General features: G+C 37.5%; 2 protein-coding genes across 2 annotated transcripts in view; both read right to left on the bottom strand.

Moving 5' to 3' along the window:
- The window catches only part of fkbp16 (FKBP prolyl isomerase 16), a 60,550-nt gene extending 54,830 nt beyond the window's left edge, over positions 1-5,720 (bottom strand). Inside the window, exon 1 of the mRNA XM_018664190.2 lies at positions 5,621-5,720. The gene's annotated coding sequence lies outside the window, so the exon portion shown is untranslated. The remainder of the gene's footprint in view (positions 1-5,620) is intronic.
- pex11a (peroxisomal biogenesis factor 11 alpha) lies at positions 198-6,245 on the bottom strand. Its single transcript, XM_051073376.1, has 3 exons — positions 5,913-6,245; positions 5,621-5,736; positions 198-2,994 (listed from the first exon to the last, which is right to left on the bottom strand). Exons 1-3 carry the CDS (start codon positions 5,966-5,968, stop codon positions 2,426-2,428), a joined length of 741 nt encoding a protein of 246 aa, XP_050929333.1. The 5' UTR covers positions 5,969-6,245; the 3' UTR covers positions 198-2,425.
- Between the last annotated feature and the right edge of the window lie 15,473 nt (positions 6,246-21,718).

Below are 21,718 nucleotides of genomic sequence, written 5' to 3' on the forward strand. Positions count from 1 at the left end.
CTGAAGGATTTGAGACTAGCAACAGTTGCTCTGTCTTGGCACATATGAAAGTTTCCAAAAAAGGAATATTTATTAGCACTGACTATTGAGGTAAAAAGTATAACTGTAACCAAATGGTTTTGCAATTAGAAACATCTAATATCATCAAAGTGTCTGATCAGTCAAAATGACAGAAACACCAGTGTGTTTTGCTCTGGTACTGGGGCTGGTAAACAGTGAGTTTTAATTCAAAGCAGAAAGGTACTAAAACTCTTTTTTTAATATCAGCACAATGACAATTTTCCATAAAACACAATTTAGACACCACTGCAACCTTGACAATGATAATAATTTACAGGACTAATTCAAGTTAAAGGCTTCCCATTTACCACTAAAGTCATACTGATCCATTCTACTCAAACAAACTACAACATGGGTGACACTTCCAGGGCAAAATATTAGTCTAATGGTAGCAGGAATGAGGATAACCAGGAGTACCATTTGTTTTAACTTTGTTTTTTTGTTTTTTGTTTTGGAAACCAGACCCTTGATGAAAGGGTCTTCTCAAGTGCTAACTGTGATGTTTGTTTTTTACTGTTGCAGGAGCTAACTACTGAAGGTGCCTTTTCATTCATAAAGCAGAGCCACTCTGCGTGTAACTACACTGTTGCCCATAAAGTTGGAATAATTTTTTCAGACACATTCCTCTTTTTATTACTATTTATACACATCAGTAATCACCTTTGACCAGGGGCAATGATTACATACTGAGTCCCAGTTACCAATTTTGTTTTGAGAAGATATACACTATATCTATCAAAAATATATAGACATTGTCACAATCATTTCATGAGAAGAGATAAAAAATATTTTATTCCAACTTTATGGGCAACAGTGTACCATTGGTATTCTGGAAGAGAAAAAAAAGAAGAAAAAAAAAAAAACACGGGCCAGCAGTATTTACACATGTAGTTTCACACTGTTGCCACTGTTCAAAGTGCTTTGTTCAACATTTTTAGATTAAGTTGATATCAAATGCCTTGTAAAATGTATAGTGTGTTGGCACTGACATTATATCGTATTTAATTAGAACATTTTTTCCAGTCAATTTAGCATTTTAAAAATGCAAGGTTTTCAAGGACACCGATTAAACCGCATCTAATGTTAGCTATTTGTCTACATGTATTTTTCAAAGAATGGCCTGGTTTTTGTTTTAATTTGTACTTCCAGCCCAGCACTGTCTCCACATATTTCATCGTACAGGTGTGCTTAATTGATATATTGGTACTGGAAAAACAATGCCTCCATGGAAATGTGAAATTGAACATTTTGTCAATTATAAATCACTGTAATTGATCCACCTATTAGAACAAATTTCTTTATTTATTGCTTTGTATGTGTTTGTTCTTTTATGGGATTCTTCTTTGCATAGTCTCTTCAGTCTTTTCACAGCAAAACTCAACAAGTATGGTGAAAGGGAAATGGAATATATTTTTGCAATTTTTGATCGTGGATGCTTTATCACAAGGTCATCCTCATTGAGAACAGCTTCCAGAAAAAATTGTATCATTGTCTCAGTAAAATTGAAAAATAAAGCTCTTCTCAATTCAGCATTGTGTCATGTGTCCCCAAGAGGGCAGTGTTACTCCATTTCTAAGCTGAGCCAAAATGTTTTTCAGTGATCACCTCTCTGGTACTTTATGATTGTTCACACCATTTACATAGAAACATGTACGTTTTAAAATTAAAGTAGGTTAATCAGTTGACAGCAAAGGTCCAGGCCATGCGTTGAATGGCAGAGTGAAAAAATAAATAACAGTTGAAATAATTCCCTTAAATCTTTCTAGTGAATCTTGCTACTTTATCCCCTCTAGGAGCACCTTTGGCTGAGAAGCAGCTTAGTCATTGCTTGGTAAGGTAAAACTCAAATATCACAAAACAGAGGGCAGAGAAAGACAGTGGACTAAGAGTGACAGTGCCACCATGATTAATACTATAGTGCTTCTAAAAAATAGCTGAAAAACCAGATGAAAAAGCCTGCATCAGTAAGAAGCCCTTATTTTGCAAGTAGTTATAAAACTGCTGGTGTTTGTTGTGTTGGAGAAGAGAGGCATGCACAAACGTTTAGCCTTGGCTCTTTAGAATGAAGAAAATAAACAAACAAGGATACTATGTCCTGTCCCTTTTAAACCTGTGTTTTAAATGTTATTAAAAACTTGCAAGCCCTTCAGTTATTGCTGGCTTGAATTTGGTGGTAAACAAAGTGTCATTCTAAAACAAATGTTACAAAATGTGCCCTTGGTCTATTTCTTAATCTCATTGTGCAACAGGTTAACCTCAGTTCACCGTTACAGCTCCAACTAGATGACATGAAATCATGTAACACATGTCATAACTAACCTTCTGACCTGCAATTAGTCAGTAAGGTTTATCTCCGCCTTCATTATCATGGTTTGATTCTCAGCTTGGGTTGTACAAGGGTCACAATTCCAATCAGTGAGGATATGAGACCACAAAATCCAACCACTCCTGCATTTGACTGGTAAATACCCAACCTGTCTAAGGGAATGAAGAGATCGCAAAAGTTTTTCAGTGTATCCAAGGCAACAGCCGGGTGTGATTTTAGGCTCTCCAACAGCAGAAAGAGGAAAGCATCCAGCTGAGGAATGACAACTTCAGCCACTTCAGGACACTCACTGATATGCTGATCCATTTTCTGCCTAAAGTGCTTATCTCTTGCTCTCTGCATCATTAACTGGAGGACTACATAAACGTCCCTGATCAGATTCATAACTAGCGAGAGGAAGTAGCAGCGAGAGGCATTTAGGCTCCAACGTTCCTTGTCGATATTGCGAATAAGACCAACACTTCTGGCCCAAAGTACATTGTCACAGATAAAGTAGAGGGCGCGGTTGATGTTGGCCACAGTGAGGCACAGGCACAGCACTCGGTCAGAGAGTTGCATGGTTCGCTTAGCAGCCTCAATGGAATTTATTGTGTTTCCCAGCCTGAACACTGACAAAGGAGGAAAAAAAAAAGTATTAGAGCAGTAATCAATTTAGTATGAAATGTCAGGTCAACATTTCATAGTAGCAGTCCGCTATGGACAGCAGAGTATGGTTAAGTGACAATTCAAGTAAATGCGGTATCTTGACATTACATTTGTCCCTCTGACGGAAGAAAGCCATGGTCTCCATTTTTTAAGTGTGTTTACATACTGTAAACGTACCAGTTCTGCCTCAGGTTCTTCCATGCGTACTTTCCTTACTGAGCACTCCAGAATGCAAAAAAAAAAAGTATTATTTCCAAGTAAATCCTCCTATTAAAAGCTCTGTTTTTAAATTGTCTGACCTGCATGTGTCTTATACCCACAGGCAGGCCTGGCATACAGGCAGCAGAACCCTGTGGCTGCAGCTCTGATGCAGAGAAGAGATAATTAAGTGGTGCACCAACAGAGCCTGGCCTGGTTCTCTTTGGCCCAGCCTGATACAGCTCTACTGGAACAGCACCAAGGGGGTCAAGGTCTTTATTGCCTGACCTGGCTCTAAGGCAGCGCCTTATCCATCATTTGCATGTGGAACTAGTCATGTCAGTCTTTTATTTCATATAAAAGCCACAATATGTCAAAGTTCAAAAAGTTTCAAAATTCACCCCAGGTGGCAAAGAGAATGCAAAGTTGCTAAGTTTGTGCCATAACTTTCAATTTAATTTAATCTATGCACTTTTACAGAGCAGAAACAGAAGTGATCAGATACGTTTTGGAACGGCCATAGATATGCGTTGTGTAGTGTTTATTTGTGTATTTATTTGGTGAATCCATTAATAAATGACATTAATAAATAGCTGAAAACAAACAAACACACAGAAGTGAGGTATGAGGTTGAGTAAGCTGGTATGTAGGCAGTTTACTTTTGTAAAAAACTGAGGGGAGATTTAATAAGCTTTTTAACAGCAGGGTTTTCTGCATTGGGTGATGGGTCACCTCCCCTTAAATAAAGCTAATCTTTCCTAACAGCACTTTCATGAAATAAATATTAACCTTCAGCTAAAAAGAACTAGGTACTATTTACACAGGAAATACCATATATTCAGTGAGTGTGGCTAATGTTTAGGCCACCATCCACTAATTAAACTGGACAAGATATCTCAATTCTGGATGGCATATCAGCTCTGCTTAACAATTTCCTGGAGTAAATACTGGTATCACAGTAGTAGGTTAGAAGGTTATGCAATAAATGCTTGCATTTTGTTAATTTTCTTTTCTTTTTACCACACTATTTATGTGATTTTTAGTTTACAATTGAAAATACTTTACAACTTTTGCTGACTTGTTATATTTGGGCACAAATGTTCAAACTGTGCAACCTGTTCTTGATTTTCATGACCATGGGAACCCAGCACTATGCAATCATTATACATTAAAATAGCTGAGAAAGGTTTATATATTTTATCATCACATGTTCAATAGCACTTAAGAACAACTGTTAGATTTTAGACAATGCTGTGATGACAATGCTGTGATGATTGAATTATTGACAACAGGCTAGCCTTGATGGAAGGCAGAGAAAGTCAGACAACTTAACTCTTGTGAGACAGCCCCTGTGTTGTTGGCATTAAAGAGTGGTTATTCAAGAGTTCATCCTGACCTTGTAGATAAGATACAATATTGTGTTTATAAGGAAAGAGCAGTAAGACAGGGTTTTCAGGGGTAATGAAAGAGCTGTTGAATCTGCCAAGGTGTCTCTTCAGAATGAAATAGATTATTTCTTATTGGTATGCCACAGGCAGATCACAGTGCTATTTATATTGTTTATTCAGCAAAGGAGGGATGGAATAATGAGAAAGGTTTTATTTCACTCCATTTGTGGATGCAAGTTTCTAAAACCAGCAGTGATGATGTAGGGGGATTCAGAAGCTGTTTTCACTGGGACTCAATATTGTGGCTTAGAGCAATATTTAAAAGAAGCAGGAAAACAGAGAGACAACAAGGAAGACTAGAAAAACTAGCAGAGTAACCTGCAATTGCATGTTGCAGAAATGTAAAGCTAGTGGTGTAATGGTTAGTCAATCAACAATAAATCAATCAACAACAATTTTCATTTGTCATTCATTGAGCAAAAATGGCTGGCTAGTCCCATTTTCTCACATTGAGGACTTGCTGCTTTTCTCTATTCTATAAATGTATTTTTGTACTGTTCATTTTTGGACTGGCTGATCAAACAGAATGGTCTATTTGAAGATGTCACTCTGGGCTCTGGAGAATTTTAAGGAGCATTTTTCAGTGAGCGGTTATTTATACAACTCCCTATTTTTATATTTAAACTTTGATAAATCCAAGCACATACGAAAACACTAAACGTGGAGATTTGGATTTGGAGCAAAAGTTCATGTTTTTACAGACAACAAAGGGCATCACTGTATATAAGGACATGCTGAACTCTACACAATAACCTATACAATATTCTCAATTGGAGTAACTCTTAACTATTGTGCTATTTATCAAATTAAACATTTCACCATTTTGCCAGGGCCTTAATGAAACCACCTCAGAGGTTCCCCGGGAACTCTAAACTCTAAACTTTAACTGCTGTGTCACTTCTCAGTGATCCCTCCTTCACTTTGCAGTTGCAGTTATACTTACATTTTCGTCCAGCACTCATGTTGGTTTCCAGACTTTTAAGTTTTGCCACAAGATCCTTTCTGTCTGCGTTGTTTTGGAGTAAATATTTCGACAGTGCACATGCATATTGGGTTGCTCTGAAACGAAAAAAAGAAAACCTTTTAATGCTAGAAAGTTGATATTCAATTAGGGGCTCGCAGTACGCTCTGCTTTTGCTCCACGCGGACCTGACAACTTAATTATAATAATGACGTGTCGACAAATAAAGTAAACCGTCAACATTTAAGCCCAAGTCACAAATACTCCCACTTACCTGAATATACGGTCCCTGCCCTGACTTTGACTTGTGAATTTTACAACCGCGTCCATGGCTGAATCGAATAGGAACAGGTTGTTCTAGTTAGCTGAGGTGAGGGCAGAGTTGAACCCTCGTTATAAGACCAGAGACACGTTAACGTAACTTCTCGCTACTTTGTCGGTTACTTGTCTCAGTTTAAATTACGTCAGCAACAGTGACTCATCTAGCGATGTCGATTAAAACTCAACTGGATAATCGGAATTTTTTGAAACTTCTTCCACTTTCACGTGAAGCTAATTCTCCACTCGCCGCAGCTGATCCATTACAGCAAGACAATACTCACTTGTTTCACTACGGACAGCTTTGAAAACGGACCAAAAGCCGAACGGGTTTTGTGGACGTACCAGCCCGCTTCTATTGGTTACTATGGTAACTGTAAATTTGACTCCCATAGTCGTTTTTATTTTACTAACAAAACGTTAAAACAAAGAGTTCACAGGCAAATACGAGATAAAAATAAGCAAAACAATGATGACTAGGCGACAAAAAGCATTGACTGAAAATAACTGATTTCCACAGAAGCATCAAGTCCCACTAGATGTATTGGCTTACTTGAATTTTACAGTGAGTCTTGGGTTGTCTGTAGAAGAATTAAAGTTTATTGTCACGTGTGCTGGAAAAAATTGGATACCTACATTTAAATGATAGGGGCAGTGGCAATTAGACAGTTGGCCAGATGTAAAATAAAAGAGAGATTCCAGATATCTAGCGCAGCGACGAAAGAAAATCATATAGCAACGCATGTATTGGACCTAATACTCAAAGAGTATGATATCTTCCCACCTAAAATGATATACTGTTGTTATTGAAAGATTTGAAAGACAAAGAGGGATCATTTTGATCTTTACTAGAATTTGTCACAAAAAAAAAAAAATCTTTTTATAACAGTATTAAGGCTAAAGTATCACCTGTCAGCCGAACAGAGTGTGACTACTATTGTGCCAACATCAAAATGCCATCCATCAGCTTCAGTCTTTTACCTCTCTAATCTCTTATTAACTCAGTAGCTGGTGGGGAAATTGTAATGGCCAATAGGCTAAATGAGTGATGACTGTTAAACACTGCTAAGCACCTGTTTTGAAACTCAATTTTCAAAAACAATTTCTGAAAACCATTTAAGGTTATTTGATAATACTTAACCCTATTATGAAAGTGTTTCCACAATTCTGAAAAACTAATCATCTGATAAAAACTGGAACTCAATAAGGCAAGACTGGATGTATGTGTTTCAATAAATAAATCACACACTCACAGAACTTGAACTGAAATGAAATGCCCTCTGTTTGGATGAATTGGATGAAAATATAAAGGGAGTCACGCTATGAACAAGAATCTTGACGGGATATCGTCTATTCAATAGTGTCACCATCCCCAGTGGAAAAGCAAGCAACCCTGACTGCAGAAATTCTGTGTAAAAAGCATGAAAAAAAAAAAAAAAAAAAAAAAAAAAACAATTGAGAATTGTGCTTAGGGACATGCACAACAGACAATAAGAAGGGTTTTGGCAGGACAACTTTGTATGTGTCAGGGTTTGCTGAGTCTGTAGAGATTTGCCACCAGTCAACCAAACAAGTATCATCAGTGCATTATACAAATAAACTGTTAACAGAATTTCCCCTGAGAAGCAAAAACAATATAATATTTTTTGCTGGTCCAGTTCCAGTCATTAGCTCAGTCTCAGTCTTTTATTACAGTACTGCCAATTTGAGCGGTCTGTAGTGAGTTCAGTAGCAATGAGACTACACTGAAATGGACTGGAAAGGTTCTTGAAAAGCAGGAGTTAACCCTCAAGCTTTCCTTACATGGTTTATTAATTAGATTTTAATTACTCCACTGAAAAGTCTGCAGTATATATCACTTTTTAAAGTCCTCTGAGTGTGGAGTAAGGAAAACAGCTGCCTTTAGATTTCTTTGTTATGTTTTGTCATTAGAAAAATGGACATAAGCTTACCATTCCTATAAATGCTCATTATTACTAAATGTTTCATTTTATTTTGCTGTGAGATTAAATATTTGTTGTCTGGTTTTCTTTGTCTTTGAGAGACAATGTAATGTCAGGAGGAAGTATTTGTTGTCATGTCTGGGGACTGTCATATATGCTATGAAAATACACTTTTTGAGCATCTTGCTCATGTTGTTTTTCATAATATTTCTACTTTATAATGTCCAAGTCTAATGAGAACTAGCAAATTAACTTTCCACATCAGTGGAAGTGCTGGGAAGCAATTTCACTCACTAAAATACGAGCAGAATGTGAGCTGTCCTAGGTCATCTGGTCATTTTATTGTGGAAACTGTGTATAGCAAATGTATTGACTGGCAGGCAGCCTTGACATCTCCATACATTTGCTTCAAATAAGTTAAAGATTTACTCTGTAAAAATGAAAATTATAATTTAAGATATTCTGTATATAAGAAAATGCTCATTGAAAGGCTTCATTCCTAAGAAATGTTTTCAAGGTCACTTGTTCTACCGTCACCATTGCTATGGCTTTACTTCTATGGAAATTAGTCCAGCAGATATTGCAATACAGAGAGACTTTATCTACAAAGAGCTCAGGGGATTTGGAAACACTACATATGAGCCTGACTTTCAAACACATTAATAATACTGGAATCATGTGTGGATTTTTGACAGACAGAATGACACACTGGATGTGGACAATCCCCTGATAGTGGAGACAATATATTAGCAACAAAAAATATTTTTCAATATTTTATCAAATCACTTCACCAAGCTCACAACTTCCACAACAATACCACAATGTCATACTCAAATACAAATACTATCACTTGACCTCAATATTCTTCAAAGTGACCTAACAATTGTGACATGAATGTACCCTATCAATCCCTATTCAATTCTGTGTTCTCCAAAGAAGTTACCTTATTTTTTTCTAACACAGCTTTCAACACAGCCTTACAAGGGAGTAGAAGATCAAAGAAAACTAGAATAGAATATCTTTGGTATTAAGTCCTGTGCCATATAAGTATAACTGTAGGCTAATCTGCAGTTTTTCCAAAGCAGTTGAGTACGGAATATCATAAAAATTTCAGGCTAAAATTATGGATTTTAGAATGTATGTTGATAAAAATACATGAAAAATCTAATTACTTCTATTTAGATCATGTACGTGCTTGATTAAACAGTATGCTTTTTGGGTTAAGGACATTAGAATATGGTTTATGAGGGTTTAACAATGGAAAAGTGGGAACACCAATTTTAAAAAAAAATCACTTAATGGGATATTCTTTGTCATGGTTACAGTAATAGGGTTAAGGTTGTGGAATGATCATGGATAAAAGAAACAATGTAGACTACTGGTTTCACACGCACAGCTCATCTCCCGTGAGACACTTGTTGGCCAATCCAACCACTTTTTGTAAGGTTGACCTACTTGCTCTTTAGACTATGTTACCTGACTTCCTCCTTTGCTCCTGTCATTATTACTACGGCCACAAGAGTAAAACAGCAACAACAACAATAAAACATAACTATGGGTCCTAATAAATTGCTGCACAGATGTCCTCTGGGGTCAGTTTTCACAGTCTCGGTTTGACATGGGCACTCTCTTGCTCTCTCGATCATTTTAAGATACAGTATTAGATATTATACACTGTAGAAGCTAGTGTCTACAGTGTCACATGGATGTACTGACTCATAGTTATTAGTGTACATATGTTCATATATGAGCACAATTTTATTTCCAAGGTACATTTTAGACCAAAAGCAAGAATAGACATAGACAGATATAAATCAATCAATAGACCAAAACATACACACACAGATACAGCACATACACGCACAACAATTCATTTACAGGCATGTCATGGAGACTGAAATGCTGAAGGGGAAAAAAGATGTGAGACATTTTTAAAAGTGTCAGTGATGGGAGCAGATCTGGTACGGTGTGGGAGGCTGGTACATAATCTTAAGGCTACAACCTCAAACACCAGATCTCCCTCCAGCTCCAACCTCGAGTGTAGAACAGCTAAAAGGTCTTTTTCAAAGGACCTGAGGGGCCTTGGGGTCGAATACAAGCGCAGGAGTTCAGAAGTATAAGTAGGAGCCAGCCCATTCAAAGCTTCACACACAAGCAACAGAAACTTAAAGTGGATCCAGAGAAAAAAAAAAAAAAAAAAAAAAAAAAAAAAAAAAATATATATATATATATATATATATATATATATATATATATATATGTGTGTGTGTGTGTGTGTGTGTGTGTGTATGTATGTATGTATGTATATGTGTGTGTGTGTGTGTGTGTGTGTATATATATATATATATATATATATATATATATATATATAAAGTGAATACAAATGTGTGCTGAGCTGATATGCTCAGTTTTGGTGTTTGAATTTCTGAGACAGAGAGAGATTTGTTAGTTCGTTAGTTCATTTTGAATGATTCCTATGGGAATCACTGCTAATACTAAAGCTGTGTATCCACTGTGTGTGTATCCACTGTCTTGTGAGAAAACTCAAAGAATTTAGATACTCTTTTTGCAAATACAAACAGCCTTTCATCATCTGAACATAATCTGACCATGACTTTGTTATACAAAGACACTGCATCTTTGTCACCAAAGCAACAAATCTCCAGCTCTATACAGAAGTCACTGCTCTAATCAAATGATGTATTAAAGTAGTTCAGTGTACATGCTGTATACCCTGAAGTAATACAGAATTATAAAATTATATAATCAGTCCAAAACTGAATGTTGAAGCTGAAGCTACAGATAAGGACAAAAATATTTTTTAATGAAAAATGACATTGATCTAGATGAGGCTCACTGTGACTCAGCTCATGGAAGCAAATAAATCTGTGAGGCCATATGTGGGGTTAATTACATACATCACCACACCTGAGGAACTGAGGTACAGGACAGAGTGGTATAGTCAACTATATTGACAGAAAAATGCTACTACACATTGTAGCTTAATTTATCAACACATATAGACTGACGTTGTAATCTGCCTTCATTCTACTTCTTTATTAAACGTTCATTAGTTATCCCCACTGAGATTTGGACTTGGATGAATACAGTTAACTATGTCCCTGACATTTCTCAGCAGAGTATGCATTGCAGCATGCCAAACAAGAGAGGGATGATCTACATGTGGTGTGGCTCAATTTGGCAAATGCCTCTGACTCAGTGCAACACAAGCTGATTGATTTTGCATTGGAATTTTTACATGTATCAAGCTTTGTCACCAACATCATAGCCAATGATTTGGGAATGAGGACAAGTGCCTGTTGTGTGGTAACACAACACAGACCTCCCTCCACATCCTGTCAGGGCCCAAGGTTGTGCTGGCACAGGTGCACTTCAAGTGATGGCAGGTGGTGAGGAAGCTGGTGGAGCAGTTGGAGAAATGAAGGGTGGGATCAAACAACTCAGGTCACTATTAACTGCTTATTTCTGTTGTAAAGGCAGGAGAGAGCCAACAGAGGCCAGCAGCAGGAAAGATACATATCTGCTCACTCCTGGAAAGCAGCTAGCTTTCCCACCTGTAATCACGCAAACAACATCAGTGGATCCAACTGACCCAGTGTGCAGCGGCAGAGGTGCAGCAGGCAAAGATGCCAAGCAGGCAGAACAACACCTGTAAAATACACATCACCCTACCTTTTTACAAATAAATTCTTTCAAAGGACATTGTAATTGCTACAGCAGAAAGTCATGCCTTTAACTTTACTAACTTTAACATTAATCTGGGAATACAGATACTCTGAGATTTATCTACTATAAAACAAAAGGGGGTTCATAAGTCTTGTGTTAAATAATCAAGCTGGAGAGGATTCTTTGAAATACCATACGTCTTTTTAAATATTTTACATTACAAACCTTCAAACCACAATGCATTTTTTAAGTGAACCTCTGAGTCCTTTTATTTCAATATTTGCAATCATAATAGTCCCAGGTTATTACTATATTACTTTTTCACTTTCATTCTTGAAAGTGATTATGACTCACTTGTCATTTTAATTGCTTTTATTTGACTGGAGTTCTCTAGTTTACAACATTTATTTAATGGACGTGCTGCACACTGGATTCATGATTTGACTAACAATAGATTCTGTCTTTATGTGTTTCCACTATCAAAAATGGCAAGGTTCAGAAATGTCACACACAGACACTTTCATGCAGTGCAGATGCTGAGGGCCATTATAAGCTATGGTCTTGTCATTTTCAACATCAATTTACCACCGAGGATATTTACAGAGATTATGTGTAAAGGATTCGTGAACACAAGTAATGACACTATGAGATGCTACAGAGGAAAACAATATCATGTCTTCATGTAATGAGCCATCAGGCTGTCATAAATATTAGAAATATGTAGACAATCCACCCACAGAGAAAATAACCAAGGTTAGAAAGCCATTGTGTTTGTGTGGCTGCATTGACACTTAGCAGCATAATTTGCATACATGTATGCAAATGTCTGCATTGAGATGTAGTATTGATTGCTCACAGGGAGTGCATAGCTTTTGTTCAAGTGGGAATTCATGAGAGCCATCTAGAGATATGTTACTGCAAGCATTACGTCAGGATATTAAGACATTTAGAAATCTGCATTGTTTAGAAATGTAAAATATTTTTGGCAAGATGCTATCAGGTTACAGACTAAAGTGATGGTGACTGTCACGGTTGATGTATTCAAATGGTTATAAAAACAAAATGTTGATGTACACAAATCGTTGTAAAAACAGAAAAGGGAAGAATGAATGCATACATTTATTCATGAATTCTGTGAAGCAGTTGAAAACCAGAAAAAAAAAGTGTAATATTGTACTTTATAGGCGAAGAATGACACAGATAACATACTCTCATACACAAACAGCAGACATGACAACAGATATAGGATATGGGATATAGGAAGATACAGGAAGATACTGCCATTATGCCAAACTTAATTACAGAACTGGAATAAACACTTTGAGGAGGTTATTTGTGGACAAGGCACAAGATGTGCGATATCCAGACTGGGTGTGGGTCCCACCGAGACAGACTACAGTCAGTCTGCACTTCATAACTGCCTTGATGGAGAATGTCTCTAATGCATCTGGAGCCACCACTCTTGATCAAATTGCACTTTCCCTCTTGCTTTTGATTTTACCCATGAGGAAGATGTGAGTTATGCTAAATAAACAAATGAAAACCTAACTGCTTGGTAAATAAACAAATCAACTGAAATACACATTTGTGCGCAGTCATATCACACATGTGATTTGAATACTGAATAGCACTACACACAGTAAAAGGAAGAAAAATACTCTTAAACGTGAAGGCTAGGGACGAGGCAGGAACCATGAGAGCCAGACAAAAGTACCTTTTCAAACAGTCACAGCAGTTGAGGACTTTCAGGAGCTAAAATCAGGAAGTAATTCAGGGGCTAAAAAAATCACTTTTTTTCTCATTTGTGTGTTTCCACCACATCTAAAGGAGCTTGAGTGTTAGAAAAAGTAATCAGCAAATTTAACTGATAACAGATTTAAAAAGTATGGCTTTGTTTGAGGTGATTTTCACACACAACAAAACAATAAACAGTGTTGTTAATTGCAGTTTACTTTGGTGTGATGGTGATATTTGGATGAATGTCGCAAAGCACAAATGCAAAGTTGGAAAGGGAGACTGAAAGCATCAGAGTATCTGCAGCATAGCAACAATCTGCTGAGTAGTTAATGGTTTTATGGGTACTGAGTTCTTGATTAATTGCTTCAATTGCTTAATGTCAATAACAATCACAATGTCCGCCACCTAGTCCTATTGTTGTTGATGTTGTCCTCAAACCATGCAATGATCCCAACAAAGGCACTATGAGACACATCCAGCAGTTACAAAAGATGGGTTGAATTCTTCACTGTCAGAAATTTTGCACAAAATTTCTGCTTGTCTACAGACCAGTCAGTCTGAATATGACCTGAAATGATACCAAGTCACAAGTTGATGACTTTGATATGTCTTGATATGTCTTTCTATTTACATAGTAACATTATGATTAGATAGTATAATGGAGGACACATTTTAATACTATGTGTAAACAGAACCTATGCCAATTATGAAGTATTTTCTAACTATATGTTCATTGATGCTTGCTCACCACAAGTTTGTATTTCACACATGTTGGTGACTATGGTGGCTAATAAAGTGCACCCCTTTCATTTTTGAAAAAGTTTCAAGCCATGGTTTCCCTGACCACATTCCTACCCCAAATATAAGCAATTAGATCTGATATTAGACCTGTGGTTATCTACAGTAACATCAGCCTGAGAAAGCATCACATCTTACCCTACAAAATTACACAAATATTTGTATTTTGATACATACAAATTAATCAGTGTATGGTTTAAATAGAGTTGATTTGTGGTTATTAATTGATTGTGGATGTGTGAATCTCATGATCCTTTTTTTTGCCTTTTGTTTATTTCCACTGTAAATATCATTGCAAGTCATCTATGGTGGCAGTAACTTCTGAGTCTACTCACAAAAATAAGTTGATAATACACCTCGTGTAACAAAATGAATTTCTGTAGCAAGAAATTTTAGCTGCAACATTACTGAGAGAGCGGTCTATTAAGTTGGACAATGCTAACAAACCTTTTTGGTTAAAATGATAGATAATACTGAAGAGAATGGTGCACAGCAACTTTGTGGAACTTTGAAGCAAATAGATTACCAAGGAATAGCAAACATGTCAACACTGCAAACAGAGATTTGCAAGACTACACAGAAGCAAAGAACAAAGTCAAGGACATGATAATGTACAATATACATACACAAATAAGTTGAAAAAAAATCTCTGTCCTCATTAGAAAGCCCTTAGCCATGATGTTGATTGCTACTAAAAGCTATGTAGCATGAACAATTGAATACATTGTGTAAGAGGTATATATACTATTTCTGTTATGGAGGTATTGTAGAGTGCTGTGAGTTATACAGTAATATTTTACAGTATGGGGTTTAAACTCTTCTGTTTGATGTTGCAAGTCAAACTAATCCCCACAGCAAAGTACACAACTCACAATGTCTTACAAAAGAATATGTGATGAGGGTTTTATTTTTGCATGTCTTAAGCAGGATTGTACTTTTTTTTTTAAATCCTGGTAACATATAACTCATCATTGGTGCTGTGTTTGCTGCCCAATTAACTGTCCCTCCAATCATTACAACTTGCGCCTAACTGTTTCAGACACCACTGATTGGATTTTGAGGTAATGCAGTGTTACAATTATTAAGCGTGATGAGTTTTCATCTGGTCTTTTTTATCAAGAAAGAATTTTCATATATTCAGGGAAACATCTGAACATGTACTAGATGGACTGGTACAAACCTTTTTACATTCCTTAGAGCATGAATCCTAATCACTTACAGTAGATGATACCCTTACTTTTCCTGCAGCGCTACCAGCATGTTAATCGTACAATCAAAAGTAATAACATTCCAGTCAGCGTCAGCTTCATTCTACTTTTTGTTCTGCAGGATAGCATCTGATATTGGCGTTAAGATCAAAGAGCTGTACCTACAGCCTCAGAGAGCAACTGGAAGGGTACTTAGGGTACATCCCAGTTCCCTTGACTGAATCTGCGTTTCCCTCACTTGAGTCTCTTTATATATATATTAGTTCCCTCCACACGCAGGGATGCAAGGAAAGATGTGAGGAAAGAGAAATCAAGGAAGGAAACACATCTTTAGAGAAATTAGACGTCCTTTCTCCTGAACTGTCATCTAAAGTGACCTCTGTTTTCTATTGAAGGTGGCACAGCTGTGTCAGCTGTCAATCATCCTTACTGCAATTTTTATGGAGAAGAGCACACAATTATCACCAGCAGAACAGTATCTCTACATCCATGAAGTACGCTAGCATAGCACTAATGAACGAGCCACGCAAGGATCAGAACGCATTTCGCTTGTTCTCATAGCCCAGAGGCATGATGGGAGTAACACTGCTGTGCATATTCAGTGGGCCGCATAACGCTGAAGTAAACCTCGAAGACAGAAACTTTTTCGGCGTATGCACCAAGTGATACGCAACTATGATAGGACTGAATGGGTGCTATTTTCAATCCGGCATCTGGCTTTAATAATACATCCATGGTGAGGAGATGTCCACTGGTGTGCTTAATGCAAAATTCTGTTCCTTCCAGATAGACATTTAGATAAAACCAAAGTTGTGTGAGCTCGGTGCAGTGATGAACTGTCTTTCCAGCTAAACACAATAAGTCTGAAGTATCATCTTCAGGCACATCTATACTGATGTTAGCAAAGATGCTAGCACCGAGACTGGATGTGGCCCCTGTGGCTTCAGGGCACTATCCAGATTGCATTAGGTGATCCATCACACGAGACACATTCAAGGGGAACTACTATCATAAGAATTCATTAACTGTAGCCTATTTTAGAGGTATTTTTAAATTTGTGATTATTTTTTTTTTAAATCAATTGATAGCTCTAATAAGTGTTGCAATAGACTGCTTTATAATTTGTAGATTTTTTTTTGTCCAGATGTTTTAGGAAAAGTGGGAAGTGAGGAACAATCAAATGGGAATTAGGATGTAACCTTAGTCTACAGCCAGAGGGGATCGTCATGCATCAGGAGATACAACAACTTTTAAATTAAAGCTGGGTGACGAGTGAAACAACAAACCCTACTCAACATGCCACCCCCATCGTCCACTCAAACTTCCTCATCCTCATTCAATCAAAAAAACTCATAACTATGCAGGGATTTGTGATCAGAAGGTCACTCAGTGGGTTAATTATTTTGGGTGACAGTGAACCCTAAGTGGCTCATGCTTTGTTCTGACAGCCACTTTGTTGTGCACAGCAAAGGGTCGCAGCAAGAGATCAGTAATGAACAGATTCAGGAGGATGAACAATGATATGATGTCATTTTAATCAGTTGTATAGGTCAGTTTATTATGGTGCTAAGGATCTCTTTTCCCCTTGTATTTTATACGGATGCTTCACTTATGAAACTCACAATTACACAGTGAAAGTTATGTCTCGATTGATTTTCAGTCTGTATCCCTTTTCAAACACTTGACCTGTATTTGGGTTTGATGATATTGGATGGGACAGACATCTTGTTGTAATTTTGTTCACACCATGGCCTTCATCAGATCAACCTGGATGAGTCTGACAACAGACATTGCACTTACATATCTATAGATTATCTAGCTCATAGACAAGAAGTTGTACTAACTGAAAAAGTGACCTTAAAGCAAAAAAAGACTTGTGAAATGATATTGCGTCTTCCCTATCAGCCTAAATCACAAGTTCTGCAACTCAGACGACTGTCCAATTCCCCTCCAACTGATAGAGGCCTGAAATTTCCCCCCAGTTCCTCAAATGAAACCCCGGTGTGACTTACCAATAGTAGGGGTAAGTCAGTCAGTGAGTTAGACAGCCTTCTATCCACAGAAAGTTGTGCTCATTGTCAACTCTCCTCAACACCTTTTCCTTCAGAGCCACTGAGAGGTAGAATTTCAGGTCAGAGGAGTGCAAAATTGAAACTGGTAACTAGCTGCTGCCATCTTGTTTTGCCAATATGTGTAGTTTTCAAATGTAACCTCAGTTACCAATCTTCATTCCTTAGAATTTTCAAAAACTTTCTACCCAGAATGAAAAGGACAAGTCTGTGACCTCAATAATCTAAATCAACCGAAGAAAGGTAGCTATTTTGTTCTCTAAATGGAAATGCATGTCTCCTCAAAGCAAGTCTATCGTTACATGCTAAAAATAAAAAGTTTTCATCATCTCCTGAGTATTTCTCTGCAAAGTTTAAGCCAATTCCATTGTAAACTTTTTAAGCCTAACTTCCAAAACTCCTGTGTACTTTGCAGTTTACTGTGTGACACATCACACAGCAGGCAAGCAAAACCTGACTGTGTGAAAAACAGCAGGTGAGCTTAGTGACCTTCTCTCACTCCTTCTGCTAGCTTGAGCCAAAGAGTTTAAAACCTAGGTTTTAATCAAATTGTAATGCAAACAAAAATTTATATTGGACTGGATCCCCAGAATCAAAGGAAATTAAAGATATTAGAAGTGGAGTTTGCAGGATTTAATAAATGCCCGTGATTCTTGTTGGTGTCTTTCTCCATGAGCGGGAGACTCTAGGGGAAAAAAGACAAATACTCATGTCTATTGACATATATTCACTACATGGTTGTCTTTGGTCCATTTGATAGTTTTTAAGTTCAACACCGCAGCAGAGTGGTCGTTTTAGCCTTTTTCAGTGATGCTCTGAGATTACTATAATCACATGTTCTGGATGCTGCTCACTCCCTGTAGTGTATCAAAAATTACTGGTGCCTCTGCTTCTGCTGTGCAGGAGTGATTTTGTTCTGCTCTATTTTATCTTTCTAGAAAATGAAAATTTAACTTTATCAATTCTACTATTACTGCTGCTGTAGCTGCTGAGTACCTAGACACATATCTGTCACTTCTTGGGGACAGTGGAGTGGAACATTTTGCCTTGTAACTAGTTCATCCAGATAGCTATACATGAAATCTGTAATTCAGTTTCACTCGTAAATGTTATGTCATACAGTAAGACCAGCCAAGCCAGAGTGAATTCCTGGAGTGACATCCCTGTGAGAGACGAGACATCTCTCACTAGGTTCTGGTTTAATAGTGTCATTCGAGATAAGATGTCCTTGAGGTGGATCTGCTGAGATGAATAACCTCGTCATTCACTGTAGCGTGGCATATGTGCTCCAGGTCACTAACTAGCATTTCTCTGTGAATACCTAAACATGTACCTGTCATCCACATCCTGTCAGTTTTTACAGGTTCAGCAACCATGCCCTGCTCATTGCTGAGAGTGAGAGCTGCAATAGATTGACACACTCATTTCTGTGAGGGAGGGAGATTAATTATATTATGTCATATGTATTTGTGACAACCCATAAAGCTAGCACTCATTATGTATGTTACACCCCTCTATATAGGCAAGTACATAAGTAATTAAAGCTGTATTTCACCAATTTCAGCATATGCTGAGACAAATATACCATGATCCACTTTGTGGTGTAGTAATGAAAAGCAAAGAGTGTTCAACGAGTTTGGGGAGTGTAGAATGTGGGGCATAATTAAAAAACAAGTGGTTCACATCTGGTATATTGAAATGTTCATTTTCACACTAAATAATACTTCATTATCCAGATAACAGCTATCTGTTAGCCAGAAATGTCAAGTGTCTGAAAGTTCATATATGTTTTTATCCTCTGGGAAAGTCCAAAGCTTCACATGATTTCTATTTGTTGGGGTCATGTTTAAGTTAATGGTTGTGAGCATAAAGATGTAAGTGTTAGGGAGAGGGGCTTTTTCTCCCCTCCTCTTTGTTTTTTGGAATAAGAGGTCATTGAATGAGGTCAGGATGTTTCGCTAGATTATAAAACATGTAAACAACTATCCTATATATACAGATGTTTAGAGCTGTTAGTTAGAGAGATCCATATTGGCTTGGATCCTCTCACAAGCTACTGCAGTGCTTGTTTTGAAGCTAAACTTCTTTGTAGTAAACTTTTATATACAAGAAAGACAGTGTCAGCATTGAATATACCACATAACTTTTCTAGGTTAAGCTGCTTGCGTAATCATGTGCCACACTGGAGTCGCACTGGTGATTAGCTTATGATAAATGATAAAAACATGAAATATCTTGACATGATTCTGTCATTTAACACATTATGAACAATGCCCTTTGATTCATTTAATACTCCATACACTTTCATCTCACAAATTCCCAATAAAGACTTTCATAAACATCTTTTTTTTTTTGGCAGTGAACACAGAGGAAGCGATAAGCTCATAGTTACAAGGAATGTTAAATCTAACTAAATTCCCAATTAAACAATGAGAGACAGTAGCTAGATATTGTCTCCTGTCATTGTGTGGCATTTCTTTTCCATGTAATAGCTTTTCAAAAATTCTTTAATAATCAGAGAACAAAATTGGCTTATCATAGGAGTATTATTCTTCACAAGTAGTGCAGCTGCTGCTGTACAATGGCCTGATTCAGTGTTACGGATTAATATACAGAACCCCAACGCTGAGTCAGAACACAGAACTCCAGGTATGCGGGCACAGAAGTGGTTTATTGCCACAGGGAACACAACAGGTCGACAAAGGGTTTGGGGGGAAAAAAAGTCCAGGGCTGTGAGTCAGGGAGAGGAGCCAGGAGTGGGGTGGGAAACCAGGGAGAGTTGCCAGGAGGACACAGGAGAGACTGGAGATCCACAGGAGTGGACGGGGACACCAGTGGAAGACTGAGACAAAGAGAGACAGGGTCACTAACACCGTTTACCAAAAAACACAGTTTCAGTTAAGCATACACTGCTCGACTGGGAGGCCAAATGTTACCACTAAGGTAGACTGAACAAACTGGCGTCGAGTGAGGATCAGGCCAGGGATGATAAGCAGTTGAGGATGAGTAATAGATTGCAGCTGTGCTGGTGCCACACCACGCCCCTGTGGAAAAGCACACACATACAAACACAGAGGAAGAGGGACAGGTGGGGAAATACAGGACAGATACAAAAACTGGACAGGAACTGGGGAAGAGGATGGGGACCATGACAATCCAGACTGATTACTGGTGTTGTAGGATGGGATTCTCAATTAAAAATGGCTTATAGTTGACATTAAACCACTGATTCTCAAATCTGAAAAAGCAGACTTTTGAACATGGATGATAGCTGTTTTCTCTGTCACCACACTGTGGTTGACACAGTCTGAAAGCAAAAGGAAGTCTGCAATTCCCAAAAAGGGCATTGTCTAGATATCTCTGCTGTCCAGTCAGCTGTAACATCTACAGTATAAATGAAACATTTTTAAGTTTTAAATTGGGCCTGAAAACTTTTTGTCAGTGACCACAGAAATAATACTGGGGTTCGAGACAAGGTTATCGTGAAGGAAAAATGTTTGAAATCAGCTTCAAAAGCTCCTCTCTGGTGTTTAGGATTACATATAAGGTCCATTCAATAGCTGTTGTAGAGCTTTCAAATACATGATCTTCATTAGCAGAGTTTCCCAGTAGGTAAAGATTTTTTTTTCTTCCTGAGCACTTAAAGGACTTTTATGTCCATGCTGGCTTAAAAGGTCCAGAGTTGATTTTTGACTTTCGAAACACCAGTGGAGACATCCACCACAAGGCCCATTTAGTGGCTGTTGTGTTTTTCCAACCATTATTTCTAAGGTCAAGAGTGAAGTTTGAACCTGTGCTTTTAAGACAACATGGACAAGACATTTAAGGTGGTCAGAATAAAATATTATCATAATTTTTTACATCTACAGTTTCTCGAAAGCTGGACAAACTCATTTCCTTCATGTGACACGATTGATGATTCCAGAACAGATACTAAATGGACCAAGCGATCAGAACTGGGTAATTTAAGAGAGCTAGACAAATACACCCTGTGCTTTTGGAAGCAGACTTTATGAACAGTGGTCCTATACTTATGTCAGTAAAATATTAACTGGTTTAGTAGTTGGCATGCCAGATAATACTTTAGCATTACTGTAGCTATTCAAAAAAGAAAAAAAAAAGCTTCTTATCTCCTTTGGTGGTGAAAAAGGAGAAGACAGAAGGTGTAAGTTGCATTGCAGCAGAAGCATCATCATCCCAGAACCATAAAGATTTTTCTCATTTTCAATGAGGAATGAATGAGGCTTTTCCAGCTGATGACAAATGTACAAGAGCTTATCAAGCTCATTGTTTGTGCATCACCAAATGCAGTGGCAAAAA

Source organism: Lates calcarifer, linkage group LG10, assembly GCF_001640805.2.
Source record: "Lates calcarifer isolate ASB-BC8 linkage group LG10, TLL_Latcal_v3, whole genome shotgun sequence".
Lineage (NCBI taxonomy): Eukaryota > Metazoa > Chordata > Actinopteri > Centropomidae > Lates > Lates calcarifer.